This window comes from Coregonus clupeaformis, chromosome 35 (genome assembly GCF_020615455.1).
Source record: "Coregonus clupeaformis isolate EN_2021a chromosome 35, ASM2061545v1, whole genome shotgun sequence".
Lineage (NCBI taxonomy): Eukaryota > Metazoa > Chordata > Actinopteri > Salmoniformes > Salmonidae > Coregonus > Coregonus clupeaformis.
Genome location: NC_059226.1, coordinates 30,392,404 through 30,412,660, shown reverse-complemented (window position 1 = coordinate 30,412,660; position 20,257 = coordinate 30,392,404). Strand labels below are relative to the sequence as shown.

General features: G+C 44.5%; 1 protein-coding gene and 1 pseudogene across 2 annotated transcripts; one reads left to right on the top strand and one right to left on the bottom strand.

Annotated features, from left to right (window-relative positions):
* The first annotated feature begins 667 nt into the window (after nucleotides 1–667).
* Nucleotides 668–16,901, top strand: LOC121551352 (GDP-L-fucose synthase). Of its 2 annotated transcripts, none has more exons than XM_041863958.2 (11): nucleotides 668–794; nucleotides 1,683–1,839; nucleotides 3,972–4,086; nucleotides 4,951–5,079; nucleotides 5,420–5,493; nucleotides 14,586–14,719; nucleotides 14,820–14,884; nucleotides 14,974–15,040; nucleotides 15,134–15,213; nucleotides 15,527–15,626; nucleotides 15,861–16,901. In XM_041863958.2, exons 2-11 carry the CDS (start codon nucleotides 1,685–1,687, stop codon nucleotides 15,914–15,916), a joined length of 975 nt encoding a protein of 324 aa, XP_041719892.1. In that variant the 5' UTR covers nucleotides 668–794; nucleotides 1,683–1,684; the 3' UTR covers nucleotides 15,917–16,901. The 2 variants fall into 2 exon arrangements, with proteins under 2 accessions (XP_041719892.1, XP_041719891.1); XM_041863957.2 differs by having other exon boundaries at nucleotides 1,677–1,839.
* Nucleotides 16,902–18,457: 1,556 nt separating this feature from the next.
* Nucleotides 18,458–20,257, bottom strand: part of LOC121551821 — a 28,308-nt pseudogene continuing 26,508 nt past the window's right edge.

Below are 20,257 nucleotides of genomic sequence, written 5' to 3'. Positions count from 1 at the left end.
GATCATTTCTTTGTCAGTGGGCAAACGTACAAAATCAGCAGGGGATCAAATACTTTTTTCCCTCACTGTAGGCTTTAAAAAAGCTTAGCACTCCAATCAATCATACTCATCATAGTATATAATTCAGGGGGTCAAATTTACCTGTTTCAAATATTGAGGGGGTAATGACCCCCCTTCCCCTGTAAGTTACGCACCTGCCTATATAGCCCTATGTTGGATACAATGCTGCAGTTGTGAAACAAATAAAACATTTTTTTGATCTACTTGTGTCAGTATATTTTAATTATGGAATGATTTGATATGGTTTTATCAAAATGTTTGAGAAGGCTATACTGATGTTATGTAGTGCGGACCTGGTACAACGCCATAACACATTGCAATGTAGAGTCAACACCATAAATGCGTTAAAGTCGCCTATACATTTACCAGACATAAGTGATATTACATTTATGGTGGGGAAAACTTTTTTTTTTCAGCAAACCTATTTTAACAGTCCTGGTATTTTCTTAATGTGATACCTGAGATGGTGCGAGAAACTGGGATCGTCAGATTCGCTGCACATGATGTCACCTGTAAGGCTACTACACTCAGTATAACCCTTTTTTTCTAAGAGTGTAGCTCACAGGTAGCCTATAAGAGCGACCGCACCTTGCGCCTGCGGCTTTGCTATTGACATGTTTAGTGCGCAAGACAAGAGAGATAGCCTAGACCTCATTTATATTCTTCAGCTTACAGAAATAGGATCTAATACTGACTTTATTCGAGGAGGACAATTCTAACGAAACATTTTACAGGTTTGAATTCATACATTAACTTTGTGTATTTATGAGATACATATTTAAATAACACGAGGGTCTTGCCGAGTAAAACATTTGAATGATTATAATTCTAAATAGCCCACATAAACTATACGATTAATATTTCAAATGTTTTGCCTTCATTCATATTTGGCCTATGAATCCGATTTATAGGCCTTTTTTCTTTTGTTGAATGAATGGGTGCTTTTGACTTCAACACATTATTTTTTATTTAAAATAGTAGGCCTAGACATTTTCTTTCGACAAACTTCGTATAGGCTACTTTTAGCCTACTCTTGTTTGCGTTGCTAAAATAATGTCAGTGGTGTAGCCTATATGATCATCTGATGTTGTAATATACTATTTTGTAATATAGGCCTAATGAGCCTAACCGTTATTTCGATTAAACACATATTGTTAATTTGAAAAATCAAATACTTTATCTGTCGGTATTGGCGTAAGCTATTTGTCCTTTTGCTAAAATTAACATTATCATAATGCAATTAATTCCGTTTTGGACTCTTGAGCTTAATATTTATTTCAAAATAAAAAAGTAATTAAATGTAGACAGGAAATAAATACAATAAAGTAGCCTCCATGGTTAAACAAATAGGCTACAAAGAAATTGTAAACGAAACGAAAAGTGTGTTAATACATGTAAACTTGCGTTTGATGTATAGCATGTTATTAATTCCTTATTAGCCTAAATGTAACTATTCTTAGTTTTGTATTATCATCATTATTACGTTTTAATGTAGGCTATAAATAGGGCCATGAGGACACTGTCTTTCGTATTAGCCTACTTTGCTTAGGGCTTCATCGTAATAGCGTTCTGTGAATATCACAACTGAAAAATAAAAGTTAGCTTTCTTTGATCAGAGTGAGAGATGGATTCGCAGACTAAGGCTGAGCCGATGCGCGTGCTCGTCACGGGCGGATCCGGATTGGTCGGGAAGGCCATCGAGCACGTGGTGAAACAAGAAGGCGGCTGTCTCGAGGGCGAACAGTGGACCTTCCTCTGCTCCAAAGAAGCCAACCTCGTGTAAGTTATGTCACATTAACCTCATATTCTCAGCAGAGCTGGTCTGAGGCTTGGTCGTTGCAGATAAAAATGTCCTAGTCTATATAGAGATGCCATGATCCCATAGTCTACATGCCCGAGAAACACCAGCATGGCTGTTCTACATAACATATTTCTATAGGAAATGTATGTCACGTTGCACTGTATGAAACCCTGGTTTAAATATTTGTAAATTCCTGTTATGATCCCTTTGCTTCTGGGGCTGGTTTTGTGGTTCCAACAGTAACGAAATGGATAAAAGAAGTCCAAAAAATAAGTTCAATCCTGGAAAAATTATTAAATGTTCTGCTATTCAATTATTTTCTATTCAATTCTATAGATATATGGATTGATGGATAGATACAGTATATAGGTAGAGTTTCTACAGTGGGGAAAAAAGTATTTAGTCAGCCACCAATTGTGCAAGTTCTCCCACTTAAAAAGATGAGAGAGGCCTGTAATTTTCATCATAGGTACACGTCAACTATGACAGACAAAATGAGAAAAAAACATCCAGAAAATCACATTGTAGGGTTTTTTATGAATTTATTTTCAAATTATGGTGGAAAATAAGTATTTGGTCAATAACAAAAGTTTCTCAATACTTTGTTATATACCCTTTGTTGGCAATGACACAGGTCAAACGTTTTCTGTAAGTCTTCACAAGGTTTTCACACACTGTTGCTGGTATTTTGGCCCATTCCTCCATGCAGATCTCCTCTAGAGCAGTGATGTTTTGGGGCTGTCGCTGGGCAACACGGACTTTCAACTCCCCTCCAAAGATTTTCTATGGGGTTGAGATCTGGAGACTGGCTAGGCCACTCCAGGACCTTGAAATGCTTCTTACGAAGCCACTCCTTCGTTGCCCGGGCGGTGTGTTTGGGATCATTGTCATGCTGAAAGACCCAGCCACGTTTCATCTTCAATGCCCTTGCTGATGGAAGGAGGTTTTCACTCAAAATCTCATGATACATGGCCCCATTCATTCTTTCCTTTACACGGATCAGTCGTCCTGGTCCCTTTGCAGAAAAACAGCCCCAAAGCATGATGTTTCCACCCCCATGCTTCACAGTAGGTATGGTGTTCTTTGGATGCAACTCAGCATTCTTTGTCCTCCAAACACAACGAGTTGAGTTTTTACCAAAAAGTTCTATTTTGGTTTCATCTGACCATATGACATTCTCCCAATCCTCTTCTGGATCATCCAAATGCACTCTAGCAAACTTCAGACTGGCCTGGACATGTACTGGCTTAAGCAGGGGGACACGTCTGGCACTGCAGGATTTGAGTCCCTGGCGGCGTAGTGTGTTACTGATGGTAGGCTTTGTTACTTTGGTCCCAGCTCTCTGCAGGTCATTCACTAGGTCCCCCCGTGTGGTTCTGGGATTTTTGCTCACCGTTCTTGTGATCATTTTGACCCACGGGGTGAGATCTTGCGTGGAGCCCCAGATCGAGGGAGATTATCAGTGGTCTTGTATGTCTTCCATTTCCTAATAATTGCTCCCACAGTTGATTTCTTCAAACCAAGCTGCTTACCTATTGCAGATTCAGTCTTCCCAGCCTGGTGCAGGTCTACAATTTTGTTTCTGGTGTCCTTTGACAGCTCTTTGGTCTTGGCCATAGTGGAGTTTGGAGTGTGACTGTTTGAGGTTGTGGACAGGTGTCTTTTATACTGATAACAAGTTCAAACAGGTGCCATTAATACAGGTAACGAGTGGAGGACAGAGGAGCCTCTTAAAGAAGAAGTTACAGGTCTGTGAGAGCCAGAAATCTTGCTTGTTTGTAGGTGACCAAATACTTATTTTCCACCATAATTTGCAAATAAATTCATTAAAAATTCTACAATGTGATTTTCTGGATTTTCTTTCCTCAATGTGTCTGTCATAGTTGACGTGTACCTATGATGAAAATTACAGGCCTCTCTCATCTTTTTAAGTGGGAGAACTTGCACAATTGGTGACTTTTTTCCCCACTGTATATAGTTCCTGTTGGAATCACATTAAATTTTTAGCTAATTACATTTGTGTATGCATACTTTTATGAGATTGATGTGTTTGCCATTAAATGGGATGATGATGGTGATGAATGATGACAGTTGTACAATGTTCTGCCAGAGATCTACAACAGACAATAGCAGTTTTTAAGAAGTATCGGCCCACCCATGTCATCCACCTGGCTGCCAAGGTGGGAGGACTCTACCTTCACATGAAGGAGAACCTACACTTTCTGGTGAGCTTCATTACCTAACTACCCAGTTTGTTTCAATACCTAGGCTATATGTTTCTGTCCTAAAGTACATTTGTTCAATCAGGGATGGGACTAGAAATTCGGACCGGGCATTTCTAACTCACCGGACCATTTTTTTCCTCAAAGCTACCACACTGGCCCATTTTTTTACCTAGAGGCCCCGATTGTTAACCAAATAATGATCATTCTGTACAAAACCCCCAATTTAGACAGGCCGATGGGCTGGTTCCATCTTCAGCCTATCTGGCATTTTGCCTGAACTGTCCAAAGGCCAGTCCGTTTCTGTGTTCAATTCTGTAGAGTATTTTTTTCAGATCAGTGTGTTTTGGTCCCATAGCCTAGTATAATATTGAATGACACAAAACCGATACATCGAAACATACTATATGACTAAATATTTGTGTGTACTGTATTTGTTCTGTGTAGTTATGTCATATACAGTGTGTTTGTTTTGTGTTGTTCAGTATGTTTGTTGTCACAGCATTGCCGTGAAATGGTTTGTTTTATCTAGCTACCGGTTGAGTGCACTGACTGTAAGTAGCTCTGGAAAATATCTTCTGCTAAATTACCTAAATATAAATGTCCATGTTTGCCTGGCTGGGCAACAACCTAGGCTGACATTTAGTTGAACTTGTCAAAGCGAAGTTTACACAGTGACTTTGTTGGCACACTTCTTAATCTTATTCCGAAAGGGTATTAATCCATCTGTGAGGAGAGTTTACAGGGGAGCTTGTTATCACAGCATCCAAATGCATTCTTTGAATTAATTTGTGGGAAAACAAGTTATTGTGTAAAGCCGTAATACGGGTTTGATTGAATTGAGACCACAGTGTTTTGCCTTCACAGAGGGACAACCTTCGCATCAATGACAACGTGCTGCAGACGTCTCACGAAATGGGCGTCACCAAGGTGGTGTCCTGCCTGTCCAGCTGCATCTTTCCTGACAAGACCACCTACCCTATCGATGAGAGCATGGTGAGTTGAACAACCAATAAGACCTTATCGATGAGAGCATGGTGAGTTGAACAACCAATAAGACCCTATCAATGAGAGCATGTTGAGTTTAATACTAAAATACCATGGTTGCATCAAATGGCACCCTATTCCCTATATAGTGCATTACTTTTGACCAGAGCCCTAATGGCCCTGGTCAAAAGAAAGAGATCAACAGTATAGGAAGCCTTTTGGGAACCAACCTAGTATGTGCCCAGTGACAGTATAACTACTGTATGTTTGGGAACCTCTGGCCCTTCAAAATATGATTTTTAAGAAAAGCTGGTGTATGATCACTCATGCTTTCCTCCCCTTCACACAGATCCACAATGGGCCTCCACACGACTCGAACTTTGGCTACTCACATGCCAAAAGAATGATTGATATTCAGAACAGGTGAGCTGGTGACTAATCGGTTACCTGTGCAGGTACATTAGCACATAGTTTAAAGACCCACTCCAGCCTCCCTAGCACCTCATTTATCACCTGATTACATGGCACAACCCAGATAGCACATAATGTTCTGAGAACCATATGTTTCTTAGAGCTTGGTGAGAGTGTGGTTGTCCTATGGATATTTTCATTACAACCTTCCGACAATGTTCTGGGAATCGTGCAGGATACCCAGCTAGCACATAAAGTTCTGAGAACCATATGTTTCTTAGGTGGGAATTTCAGTACTTCAGCATAACGTTTCCTACAGGTTTCCTCATGGTTCTATTTAAAGTAATGTTCTCAAATTGTTCAGAGAACATTAAGAAACAACATTCTTCTGTGGGAATTTCAGTACTTCAGCAAATCAAATCAAAATGTATTTGTCACATGCGCCGAATACAACAGGTGTAGACCTTACCGTGAAATGCTTACTTGCAAGCCCTTAACCAAAAATGCAGTTTTATGAAAATAGAATTAAGAAAATATTTACTAAGTCAACTATTTTTTTATTTTTTTAAAGTAACAGGTTTCCTCATGGTTCGATTTAGTCATATTCTCAGAACATTAAGAAAAATGTCCATAAAAACCACAAGAACGTTCTAAGAATGTTATTTATAAACATATACATTCTGTTCTCAGCGTCAACAAAACTCTCTATCCTCTATCTTGTTAAGTGAGTTCAGGTATGTTGGCCCCACCCACTAATTGGCCACACCTGATCTTTATGAGTGCTTGTTTCCTTTGAAATGGGATCTGTTTGAATAGACTAAAATGAACAGCTTTGTATAAATTACAAAACATGGCATGCTAGTGCCATCCTGGTGGCGCAGTTGACTAATTCCATATATTGCAAACAGAAGATCATAGGTTTAAATCTCACTGGGTCCGTGCCACAATAAAAAAGAGATGTGTTTGCATGATTAATGCCTAAGCAAATATATTTCCATGTGTCCCATCTGTGCTTGGTGTTCAAAACAATTAACCTAACATAGCAGTGTTATTAAAAGTCTTATTGAAACATGTTCTCAGAACGTTATTTAATTACCTTCAAATAACCTATAATTTACGTTCTCAGAACATTAATAAAACCTCCCAGGAAAACTTTCAGGGAACCATAGGAAAACGTTCTCATAACTTCCCTGCAACCAAAAAATGGATGTTCCCAAAACAGGCAACACTTTCACTTCCGTTCTCAGAACGTTTCAAAAATGTCAGTTTCACCGGTGTTCCCAGAACCAATGGGAAACCAAAACCTTAGGTTCCCACAACTTCCAAGGAACCAAATATGCTAGCTGGGAAGTGGGGGGTGGGCCTTTCCTCTTTTGTCCTCTATTGCTCTTCTATTGTTCTGGGAAACAAGGGGGAAGAGCGATGACATCAGTGTGCATCCAATTTCAATTTAAGGGGCTTTATTGGCATGGGAAACATGTATTTACATTGCCAAAGCAAGTGAAATAGATAATAAACAAAAGTGAAATAAACAATACAAAGTTAACAGTAAACATTACACTCACAAAAGTTCCAAAAGAATAAAGACATTACAAGTGTCATATTATGTCTATATACAGTGTTGTAATGATGTGCAAATAGTACAAAAGGAAAAATAAACACAGCCGTATTCCATCATCCCAACCCCTTGAATTGCCAACTCCTTGAATTTCGCCATTGCGTAAAAAAAAAAAAAAATTTTGCAAAAAATATATGTTTTTACCCTTAAGGGTGTGTACCTTTTACTGTATGTATACTTGGAATATTGTTTTTCAACGGGAAAGTAAAAAAATAGCCGGTTGGGTCTTTAAATGTTCAAACCACAACATGATTGTGTGTGTGTGTGTTTGTGTTTGTGTATGTACAGTGGGGGGAAAAAAGTATTTAGTCAGCCACCAATTGTGCAAGTTCTCCCACTTAAAAAGATGAGAGAGGCCTGTAATTTTCATCATAGGTACGCGTCAACTATGACAGACAAAAGGAGAAAAAAAATCCAGAGAATCACATTGTAGGATTTTTTATGAATTTATTTGCAAATTATGGTGGAAAATAAGTATTTGGTCAATAACAAAAGTTTCTCAATACTTTGTTATATACCCTATGTTGGCAGTGACACAGGTCAAACGTTTTCTGTAAGTCTTCACAAGGTTTTCACACACTGTTGCTGGTATTTTGGCCCATTCTATAAGGGATCGGGGTTTGGCTGGGTCTAGACAGAGTCTGACACTCCCCCGATCTACAGAGAGGGGGAGTCATCAGACTCGATCTGTTTCACCTGAGTTCTGAGCACACCTGTCAGTAATTAGAGTTAGGATATAAGGTGTGCTCAGAAGTTCAGTCGGTGCGACGTATTGTTCCATTGTGACTTGCTAAGCCTTTTGTTCAGAGAGAGAGAGAGAGAGAGAGAGAGAGAGAGAGAGAGAGAGAGAGAGAGAGAGAGAGAGAGAGAGAGAGAGAGAGAGAGAGAGAGAGAGAGAGAGAGAGAGAGAGAGAGAGAGAGAGAGAGAGAGAGAGAGAGAGAGAGAGAGAGAGAGAGAGAGAGAGAGAGAGAGAGAGAGAGAGAGAGAGAGTGTTTGTTATTTTGATTGCCAGTGTATCAGACCTGTGCTTCGTTGTTTGACTCCCCGAATTGCTTAATCCTCTGCTTGTTTCTCCCAGTGATTACCGTACTCTGATCCTGTGTCTGTGCCCTCGACTACGACTACGCCCGCTCCCTTGGTACCTCTGCCTGTCTCTGCCTTGCCCGGTTTTCGACCACGATTAAGCAATTCCCTTGTCTGTACTTTAATAAAACATCGCAATTCTGCGATTGGATCTTACCACTCTGTCCGAGTATTCATTACAGAATACCTCGCCTCAACCATGGATCCAGCGGAATTACAGAGGCGATGGGAGATACAGGAGAAACGGATGGATGAACTCCTGCAGCTACTCAATGCTGGTGCGGCTGAAGGCACCACCCCGAGCACGGTCAGTCCTCGTCATGCACCTCCGATTTCTCTACCGACAAAGTACGACGGGGAACCTGGCAAATGTCAGGGGTTTCTACTCCAGACGTCCCTGTATACGTCTTATAATCGTACTATGTTTCCCGATGACCGTAGCAGGGTGGATTTCATGATTTCTCTGCTAACGGGAAGAGCACTGGATTGGGCTACTGCGCTGTGGGCAGCTGAGGTCCCCGAGTTGAATGCGGAAGTTCAGTTTAAGAAACTGTTCCGAGAGGTGTTCGACCACCCAGTATCTGGGCGTAGTGTTGGAGACCAACTATGCGAACTTCAGCAGGGCCGTCGCACAGTAGCCGACTACGCATTAGAGTTCCGTACTATAGCAGCCGGTAGCGGATGGAGCGAGACTGCTTTGCTCACCGTTTTCCGAAGAGGGCTGCGCAAAGAAGTGCAGACTGAGTTGGCTTGTCGGGGAGATATCACTGCGCTGCATGAGTTTATCAACATAGCCATCTCTATTGATAATTTGTTAGTGCAACACAAGGTATCCGCAGTCCGGGAGCCCTCGGTCACTGGTCCTAAGCAATCGACAGAGCGGAGGAGAGAATCTGAGGAGGAACCCATGCAACTGGGACGGTCACCCTTACAAAGCTCGGTGAGACAACAACGTCGGCAAGACGGACTATGCCTGTACTGTGGTCAGTCGGGTCATTTCATTCGTCAATGTCCGGTACGACCAAACCGTACCCCAGAATATCGCCTCGGAACTGCCAAACCGGTGAGTGAGACTCAAGTTTTCAACATTATCTAAACAAATGTATGTGCCAGTTACCTTATCTGTCGGAGAGAGAGTGCGCAGGTTGGAAGGTCTTATTGATTCCGGGGCGGCTGCCAGTTTTATGGATGTGGGTCTCGCTGAGGAATTGGGAGTACAACTTATCCCAATTCAACCACCCCTGCGAGTCAACGCGCTAGACGGTGAGCCCATGGGCACTGGGTTCATTACGCACCGTACAGAGGTAATAAAGTTACAAGTGGGCTCCATGCACCATGAGAACATCATTCTGTTCGTCATCTCCGCTCCACGGGAGCCGCTAGTTCTCGGCCACCCCTGGCTCGTCACCCATGATCCGGTCATCTCCTGGAAATCTGGTAATATCACTGCTTGGAGTGAGGTATGTAGGGCAGAGTGCCTTAATTTACCTTGCAAAACATCTACTGTGGAGAATGCGCAGGGTGCGGTGTCTACTGTTGTTCCAACAGAATACCAGGATTACGCGCAGGTGTTCTCCAAGGAGAGGGCTACCGTGTTACCACCTCATCGGGCCTGGGACTGCGCAATTGATCTGCTATCCGGGGCTACACCTCCTCGCGGAAGAATCTATCCTTTGTCACAGCCGGAACGAGAATCTATGAGCAAGTATATTGATGAGGCGCTACAGCAAGGGGCCATTCGCCCATCTACGTCTCCCGCCGCATCCAGTTTTTTCTTCGTTAAGAAAAAGGATGGCGGACTGCGTCCTTGTATAGACTATCGAGGTTTGAACGATATTACCATTAAAAATCGTTACCCTCTTCCTTTGATTCCGGCAGCCCTCGAGCAGGTGGGGCAGGCCTCAATCTACAGTAAACTGGACCTCAGGAGTGCGTACAATCTGGTGCGCATTAGAGAAGGGGATGAATGGAAGACCGCCTTCATCACACATCGAGGGCATTATGAATATTGTGTCATGCCCTATGGACTTACCAACGCGCCCTCAGTGTTTCAGGCGTTCATGAATGACATTTTCAGGGACTTGATTGATCGCTTTGTTATAGTGTACATTGATGACATTCTAATCTACTCTAACTCTCTGAGTGAACATGTGTCCCATGTACGACAGGTTCTGGACCGACTCCGACAACACTCTCTGTTCGTGAAGGCAGAAAAGAGTGAATTCCATGTCACTACGATTTCCTTCCTTGGGGCCATACTCACTCCCGAAGGGGTAAAACTGGATGAATCCAAGGTGCAAGCGGTACGAGACTGGCCTCAACCCCCAGACGGTGAAAGAGCTCCAGAGATTCTTAGGGTTTGCCAATTACTATAGACGGTTCGTGCGTAATTTCAGCACAACCGCAGCTCCCCTGTCGGCGATGACCAGCTACAAGGGTCGCGGTCTGAACTGGACGGAGGGGGCAGTGCGTGCTTTTGAGACTTTGAAACAACGCTTTACCACCGTTCCCATTTTATGTCAGCCGGATCCTACCTTGCCGTTTATCGTGGAGGTGGACACCTCGGACGTTGGAGTTGGAGCCGTGCTATCCCAGCGCCAAGGTGAGCCGCCTAAATCACGACCCTGTGCTTTCTTTTCTAAGAAACTGAATTCGGCCGAGCAGAACTACGACGTGGGAAATCGTGAATTACTGGCGGTGAAGTTAGCACTGGAGGAGTGGAGACATTGGCTGGAGGGAGCAGATCATCCTTTCCAAGTGCTCACGGACCACCGCAACCTGGAGTATCTTCACAGTGCTAAACGACTGAACTCCCGACAGGCAAGGTGGTCTCTATTCTTCAACCGTTTCTGATTCACGGTCTCTTATATCCCCGGGTCCAAGAATGGTAAGGCGGACGCGCTTTCCCGACGGTTCGAGCGCGCGGAAAGACCCGTGGAACCAGAACCTATCCTCCCCATGAGTTGCCGTGCTGGTCCTGTGAGGTGGGCTATCGATGACACTATTCAGGAGAGCCTACAAGCGGAACCAGCCCCTCCAGAAACCCCGGTGTCTAAGGTGTTTGTACCAGCTCTGCTTCGACCTCAACTGTTGGAATGGTGCCACACGTCGCTGGGATCTGGTCATCCCGGAATCACTCGAACTACATGACTCATCAGCCGAAAATACTGGTGGGATTCCCTAACAGATGACGTCAGAGACTATGTCTTATCCTGTCCAGTATGTGCTCAATCCAAGGCGCCTCGTGCATACCGGAGGGTAAGCTGATGCCATTGCCAACTCCTCAACGACCCTGGTCGCACATTGCAATGGACTTTGTTACAGATCTACCAGAATCAGAGGGCCATACTGTAATTCTCGTGGTCATCGACCGATTCTCCAAGATGTGCCGGTTAGTACCCATGACCCGTTTGCCTAACGCCACTCAGATGGCTGAGACTGTGTTTAACCAGGTGTTCCGGAAGTTTGGAGTTTCGGAGGATATTGTGTCAGACCGAGGACCCCAGTTTGTATCCCGGGTATGGAAAGCCTTCTGCGAACGCTTGGGCATCTCGGTGAGCCTAACCTCCGGATATCATCCCCAGGCCAATGGGCAGACAGAACGGCTCAACCAAGAAATTGGGAAATATCTACGGCAACAATGTTCGCGGCAGCCGCAAGAGTGGAGCCGATTCCTTCCTTGGGTAGAGTATGCTCAGAACTCCCTCATTCACACCTCCCTACGTCTAACGCCCTTCCAGTGTGTTCTAGGGTATCAGCCACCCCTGTTCCCGTGGGATACCGAACCAGGGATGGTACCGGCTGTAGACGAGTGGTTCCGTCGGAGTGCGCAGGTCTGGGAGACGGCCCATCAACATCTCAGTCAGGCCTCACAACAGCAAAAGACCTACGCCGACCGACGCCGGAGACCTACTCCCACTTATCAACCCGGGCAACGAGTGTGGCTGTCTACCCGGGACCTGCGGCTCCGACGGAGCTGCAAGAAGCTCCAACCCAGGTACATCGGGCCTTTCAAGGTACTGAGACGTATTAACCCTGTCACCTACCGTCTGTTACTCCCTCGACACTACAGGATAACCCCTACGTTCCACGTCTCTCTGTTGAAACCTGCCCACTATAGCCCGATGTACCCCCCAATCGCTCAACAACCTACTACACCACCTTTGGAGGATGAACAGGACACCACCTATACAGTCCACGAGATACTGGATTCAAGACGGAGACGAGGGGGCATCGAATATCTCGTGGACTGGGAGGGATATGGACCTGAGGAACGGTCCTGGATCCCTGCTAAAGACATACTAGATTCCGCTCTCAAGGCCACTTTCCACGCTGAACACCCAGATCATCCAGGACCCCGACCCAGAGGAAGACCACCCGGTAGAGGAAGAAGGCCGTCAAGAGCCGGCCCTGGGGAGGGGGATACTATAAGGGATCGGGGTTTGGCTGGGTCTAGACAGAGTCTGACACTCCCCCGATCTACAGAGAGGGGGAGTCATCAGACTCGATCTGTTTCACCTGAGTTCTGAGCACACCTGTCAGTAATTAGAGTTAGGATATAAGGTGTGCTCAGAAGTTCAGTCGGTGCGAGGTATTGTTCCATTGTGACTTGCTAAGCATTTTGTTCAGAGAGAGAGAGATTTTGTTATTTTGATTACCAGTGTATCAGACCCGTGCTTCGTTGTTTGACTCCCCGAATTGCTTAATCCTCTGCTTGTTTCTCCCAGTGATTACCGTACTCTGATCCTGTGTCCGTGCCCTCGACTACGACTACGCCCGCTCCCTTGGTACCTCTGCCTGTCTCTGCCTTGCCCGGTTTTGACCACAGCTCGCCCGACCACGATTAAGCAATTCCCTTGTCTGTACTTTAATAAAACATCGCAATTCTGCGATTGGATCTTACCACTCTGTCCGAGTATTCATTACACATTCCTCCATGCAGATCTCCTCTAGAGCAGTGATGTTTTGGGGCTGTCGCTGGGCAACACGGACTTTATAATAATAATAATATAATATGCCATTTAGCAGACGCTTTTATCCAAAGCGACTTACAGTCATGCGTGCATAAATTTTTGTGTATGGGTGGTCCTTTTGGCCCACTCCTCAATACAGACCTTCTCCAGATCCTTCAGGTTTCGGGGCTGTCGCTGGGCAATAGGGACTTTCAGCTCCCTCCAAAGATTTTCTATGGGGTTGAGATCTGGAGACTGGCTAGGCCACTCCAGGACCTTGAAATGCTTCTTACGAAGCCACTCCTTTGTTGCCCGGGCGGTGTGTTTGGGATCATTGTCATGCTGAAAGACCCAGCCACGTTTCATCTTCAATGCCCTTGCTGATGGAAGGAGGTTTTCATTCAAAATCTCACGATACATGGCCCCATTCATTCTTTCCTTTACACGGATCAGTCGTCCTGGTCCCTTTGCAGAAAAACAGCCCCAAAGCATGATGTTTCCACCCCCATGCTTCACAGTAGGTATGGTGTTCTTTGGATGCAACTCAGCATTCTTTGTCCTCCAAACACGACGAGTTGAGTTTTTACCAAAAAGTTATATTTTGGTTTCATCTGACCATATGACATTCTCCCAATCCTCTTCTGGATCATCCAAATGCACTCTAGCAAACTTCGGACGGGCCTGGACATGTACTGGCTTAAGCAGGGGGACACGTCTGGCACTGCAGGATTTGAGTCCCTGGCGGCGTAGTGTGTTACTGATGGTAAGCTTTGTTACTTTGGTCCCAGCTCTCTGCAGGTCATTCACTAGGTCCCCCCGTGTGGTTCTGGGATTTTTGCTCACCGTTCTTGTGATCATTTTGACCCCACGGGGTGAGATCTTGCGTGGAGCCCCAGATCGAGGGAGATTATCAGTGGTCTTGTATTTCTTCCATTTCCTAATAATTGCTCCCATAGTTGATTTCTTCAAACCAAGCTGCTTACCTATTGCAGATTCAGTCTTCCCAGCCTGGTGCAGGTCTACAATTTTGTTTCTGGTGTCCTTTGACAGCTCTTTGGTCTTGGCCATAGTGGAGTTTGGAGTGTGACTGTTTGAGGTTGTGGACAGGTGTCTTTTATACTGATAACAAGTTAATTAATACAGGTAACAAGTGGAGGACAGAGGAGCCTCTTAAAGAAGAAGTTACAGGTCTGTGAGAGCCAGAAATCTTGCTTGTTTGTAGGTGACCAAATACTTATTTTCCACCATAATTTGCAAATAAATTCATAAAAAATCCTACAATGTGATCTTCTGGAATTGTTTTTCTCAATTTGTCTGGCATAGTTGACGTGTACCTATGATGAAAATTACAGGCCTCTCTCATCTTTTTAAGTGGGAGAACTTGCACAATTGGTGGCTGACTAAATACTTTTTTTCCCCACTGTATGTGTGTGGGCTTGATTGACAACAGGGGATACTTTGCACAGCATGGGCGTCGCTACACCGCCGTAATCCCGACTAACGTGTATGGTCCCTATGACAACTTCAACTTTGAAAATGGTCACGTGCTGTCGGCACTCATGCATAAGACACACACTGCTAAAAGTAAGTAACACACACACTACTTGTATGCAAACACACACACACACACACACACACACAAACAGATACAAACACTTACTCCTTTCTACTCTCCTTCTAACAGAGGAGGGAACCCCTCTACAGGTGTGGGGCTCCGGAACACCCAGGAGACAATTCATCTACTCTCTGGTATGTTTAGTGAATTACTCTGTGTGTGTGTGTGTGTCAGATATGTGTGTGTGTATGCATTACATCTCTGTGTGTGTGTGTTCTCTCAGGATGTAGCACGTCTGTTCCTCTGGGTGCTGCGGGAGTATGATGAGATTGACCCCATCATTCTCTCTGGTGAGTCCAACATGGTGTGTGTGATCAGTCAATGTGTGTGTGTGTGTACAGTATGTAACTGGACCAAGCTCCTTTGACACTTGTCTCTCACAGTGGGGGAGGAGGAGGAGCTCCCCATCAAGGACGCCGTAGACATGATCGCAGATGCCCTGGACTTCAAAGGTCAAATAGTTGTATCCTTCCACAGGCTGTGTACTCCTGATAGGAGTTGCCCCTAGGCACATATCTAGGATCAGCGTATCTTCCCAAAATCCTAACCATTATTCCAATTTGACCTTAGATCAGTGTCTAGAGCCAATCTAGTACAATCCTTAGTACAACACCAGCAACCACATCTAGAGGTTCATTACACCTGTTGGACTGACAGACGTACAGTTGTAGTAGGTTAAATGCCCACTCGGGCTGGCTACCCCCCATATCCATTGTACTGTAACTATGTAATCTCCCTGTCCTTTGCCTATTGTGACCCTTGACCTATGACATCAGTTTGACACCAGCAAGTCAGACGGTCAGATAAAGAAGACGGCCAGCAACGCCAAGCTGCGACGCTATCTCCCTGACTTCACCTTCACGCCGCTCTCTGAAGGTCAGAGGTCAAAACACAGAGGGATGCAATTTCTGTCCAGAAAACATCTCAATGTTGTAGTGGGAATTAGTTGCCTTGTCAATAACACAGACACATTACCGCATGATATTTGATACCTATCCAGTTATCGGTAGTTTTATGATTATGATGAAAGGAACGTTCATGGTAATTAAACCACTCTTCCAAAATGCACAGTATCCATAAATGACTGACTGTGTCTCTCCTCCCCTACAGGTATCAAGAAGACCTGTGATTGGTTCGTGAACAACTACGACATAGCCCGAACATGAAGATAGAGACATGAAGATTGTTTAATGAAGAAGACTAGGGCTACGACCCAATACTACTACTGTGCCTTCCTTCTCTTGTGTCCTTGCCTTCATGTCAACTGATAAGTGAAAGTTCTGGATAGGTTTCACCATATGGCCGGTTAATTTCTGTCAGATCAGTGGTCATGAAGGAAAGGCACACAGCACACACAATCTCTGTGAAAGTGGAGGCAGGTATACCCCACCTTGTTGTTCTCCCCAGCACTGTCTGGAAGCCATTTTGGATCCTCTCTCCTCTATTTTCACCGTTGATGTCAGGGATTGACATTAAGGTCTGAAAGGCTCTTGCCCATCGGACAGCAGTATTTTTTTGGTGGTTGCCTGATGATTATTGTCACCAGAAAATTTGAAAGTAGTTGTTTACACGCAAAATGGTCAATTAAAGGGATACTTGGGGATTTTGGCAGTGAGGCCCTTTATCTACTTCCTCAGAGTCAGTTGAACTTGTTGATACCATTTTTATGTCTCTATGTCCAGTATGAAGTTACTTAGAGGTAGTTTCGTGAGCCAATGCTAACTAGCGTTAGTGCAATAACTGGAAGTCTATGAGTATCTGCTAGCACGCTAGGAAGCAGAAAAATATTTTTGGATGCGTAACTTTTGCAGAGCGTGAGACCCTCCGACAACCTGGTTGTAAGCGTGCCGGCTCTGGGGGAGACTTATATTTCAAAGCACAGCTCACACCTGAGAGCAATAGGATATAGTATTGGCTGGCGCTCTGCTCACCCTGACCAGAAGTTACACTTCCTGTGTAGTAGGTCAAAAAAGCCCCAGTGTAGCCCCTATGTTAGGCTACTGAAATTCAGCTTTTAAAAAATAACCTGGCTAATGGGGCAACCACAGAGCAGGTTCAACTTGTTCAGTGCCCATAAATTGTCTGTCTTTCACTTAAACAATGGAGTGGTGCAGTGGTCTAAGGCACTGCATCGCAGTGCTAGCTGTGCCACTAGAGATCCTGGTTCGAATCCAGGCTCTGTCGTAGCCGGCCGCGACTGGGAGACCCATGGGGCGGTGCACAATTGGTGTAGGGGAGGGAATGGCTGGCAGGGATGTAGAGCATGGCGTTTGCAACGCCAGGGTTGTGGGTTCGATTCCCATGGGGGGCCAGTATGAAAAAATAAATAATAATGTATGCACTCACTGACTGTAAGGCGCTCTGGATAAGAGCGTCTGCTAAATGACGTAAAATGTAAATGTAAAAAAATGGGATGAACCAGAAAGATCTATTTTAGGCTAGGTCTACTGGAATTTTTGCAGTTTTGTTTTCAGTAAAAATAAAAATCACCTGGGAAAACCTCAGAGCAGGTTCAACTTGCCCGACTGCTCAGTTCACTTGCTCCAGGCAATAGGGCAACCCTTAAGGTCAATCCCTGATTATGTCCTTCCCTGACGGTGGCTGAAACGGTCCAGCCACCTGATCACCTATGACTACCAGTTACTATGAGCAATACTGCAGGGTAATGTTTACACTCAAATATATCACATTTTTATTTCAATATCTAAAATATATAGTTGAAGTGTATGATCTATTTGTGATTGAATATTGACAAAAATATTAAAGGGCTTTTTCTTGATGTAAGAATGAGGTGTCAGTCGTTGAGGAGAGTGATACTGCATGACGTTTTCTCACTACAAAACAACAAGTAAAAGCCTACAGTAAAGTAGCCTGGATCTAATCATTGGAGCCAACTGTTTCTCATCATTCACTTGCCTTGGTCCAGACACTGCAGATAATAATACTGGTTTGTATTAAAATAAGATAGACACACCATGTGATTTATCTGGGATGAACATAAACTAGAAGAATAGGCCTACCTATGTAGAGCCATCAGACACTGTAATATAAAGTCAACTTTCTGAAGAATCTTGAGATTTATGACATCACGGTCGCTCCATCTCATTGTAAAAAATTAAATCAATCAATCATAGAAACAGGAGCGGAAGCAGGTTTTTAGGAGTCACATGACAGTTTCAAATGTCAACGAAGTTTGACGATAACACTGAGGAAACCAAGATCAGTTGGGATCTGCCAGTAATCGTGCCATTAACAGACGGTCAGATGTGCCATTAGTAAATTTGACTCTACTTGGCACATCTTAAGCAATTTTCCTCAGGAGAGGAAGCAGGTGTACCATTAATAAGCCTACACCTGTCATGTCATGCTGAATAAAGATGAATGACTCATGACTTATGTTTAACATGGTTTCTCACTACACAACCACTTCTCTATGGCATGAAGAGCTACAGTCCAACAGTACTGTCATTGAAGTAAGTACACACTGATATTATCCAAGTAAGTACGTACACATCGGTGCCAACAGTTACTGCAAAGTAGATTTCCAATGAATCCACTGGATAGCACAGTAGACTTCCGGCAGAACCTCAAAGAATATTAGAGCTTCTATATTGAAGAGCCTTAAGATGTATGACATCCTTGTCCAGTGTTCTGCTTCTAATTATGCAAACCAACCAGAAACATGACAAGGAGACCAGCCACGGCAACAGCAGAGTTTTTATTATAAATGACAATAAACAAACAAAACATTTGAGAAAAAGATAACCCACACTTGTTTTGTTGAATCCAGTGGTTTGTTGTGGGAGATGAGTCGGCAGGCAAGATCTACACGGAATGTTTTCATTGATACCTTCACATTGACTAATTCATGGATAAACCTATGTCTTGTAAGAGTAAGTGGTTTGACCTGAAAGGAATGCCACAGGTACACTTAACTTCAAACCATTTCTAGAGACAGATATTGAAGCTAGTTTACACCGCATCTCAAATCACCGTTAAATAACACTTTTCTTTTTACCTTACTCCACTTTTTATTCCTCGTCTACCCTTCCTCTTCCTAGGACCCTATTCTATTAATCTCCTCCTTCCTCCCTGGGTTATTTTCATTAGGCACCAAAGGGACTGAAACAGGGACTTGGACTTTGTTTTCCATTTTAAAACGCATGCCCTAATGAAACACGAGTCTGGTTCACTCGGTGAGATAGAAGTGCATCTTGTCGTTGACATTCTTCCTCTCAGGGTTGAGGCGTTTGAGGATCTGGGCCAGGTCGTTGACCGTCTGCTCGCTGCTCAGGCCCGTCCTCTTTGTCTGGAACTTCTTCAGCAGGTCCTTGGTGGTCATGGGCTTCCGAATCAGGTAGCCGCGCACCGCCTCCTCTGTCAGCTGAACATCACTGTGGAGAGGGAGGGGAGGATGGAGAGGGGTAAAACAAAGCAGGGGGAGGGTAGGTTGTGGAAGGGGGGAGGGAATGAGGCAAGAAGAGTAGGGGAGAGAAAGAGAGGGTGATAGAGAGTGGGAACATGAGAAAATAAGAGAGGAGGGGAGAGAAGAGGAAGAAAGAAAGAGTGTGTGTGTGTGTGGGAGAGGAGAGTAGGGGACAGAGAAAAGAGGAAGAGGAGAGAGAGACAAAGAGAGAGAACGAGTGTGTGTGTGTGAGCTAGAGAGAGGGTAAGGGTGAGAAAAGAGAACAAACAGGAGAGATTGAAGAGGAGGAATATACCTGGAGCTGGGAGTTGATTTGCCTGAGGGGGGCAGGACTCTGGGTGGTGATAGCCGTGCTGCTGGACTCCATCTTCAGCCTCTTGGCAGCTGGAGACTCAGAGCTACCACCCACCACCTGTCTCTTACCTGTGAGGAGGGAGGGAGGGGGGAGGCAGAGCGCAGGATGACGGAGACAGTGTTAACAACCCTTTATTGTTCAATCAAGAAGAGTTAGCATACAGTGCTGAGGTCACACATAGCCTTAAGGTAAGACAAACAAAACAAGACTTTCAGATCCTGTGAATGTTAATATACATGCAAATATTACAAATATAAATATCTATTTCCGATATGTGAAAATGTGTGTGAGTGCGTGCGTGTGTACCTTGCTCCAGTTTGCTAGCGGCGGCTCGGAGTGTGTTGGAGGTGGAGGCGGAGTCTATGGACGGTGTTCCGGAGTGACTGCCAGTCCTGGAGCTGCCTCCAGAGCCACGCCCACCACCACGCTTAGGAGGAGTACGCTTCTTCTGAGAGGGGGGGGGGAGAGCGAGCAAGAGAGCGAGGAAATTGGGAATGGCGGGAAAACAGAAAATGTCAAGAGCGGAAGTCAAGAGTAAAGTCCACGAGAGCCACTCTCAACCTCTCAAGATCCAGACCAAGAGACACCCAGTGTTTAGAGACCATTACCACACCAAGACCAGTTGAAATGTGGAAAACCAAGATCGAGAGCCAGACCAACACCAACCACATCAAAGTGTTCAAAAGGCATATTTTTGTGCCCACACTGCTGCCACACTAGAGAAGC

Bases quoted from the DNA above. Each gene is read 5' to 3' on its own strand.
- LOC121551352 (XM_041863958.2), top strand. From the start codon at position 1,685: ATGGATTCGCAGACTAAGGCTGAGCCGATGCGCGTGCTCGTCACGGGC. The intron at 14,720-14,819 runs GTAAGTAACACA...TCCTTCTAACAG, and splicing joins TAAGACACACACTGCTAAAA to AGGAGGGAACCCCTCTACAG. The intron at 15,214-15,526 runs GTATCCTTCCAC...CTATGACATCAG, and splicing joins ACTTCAAAGGTCAAATAGTT to TTTGACACCAGCAAGTCAGA.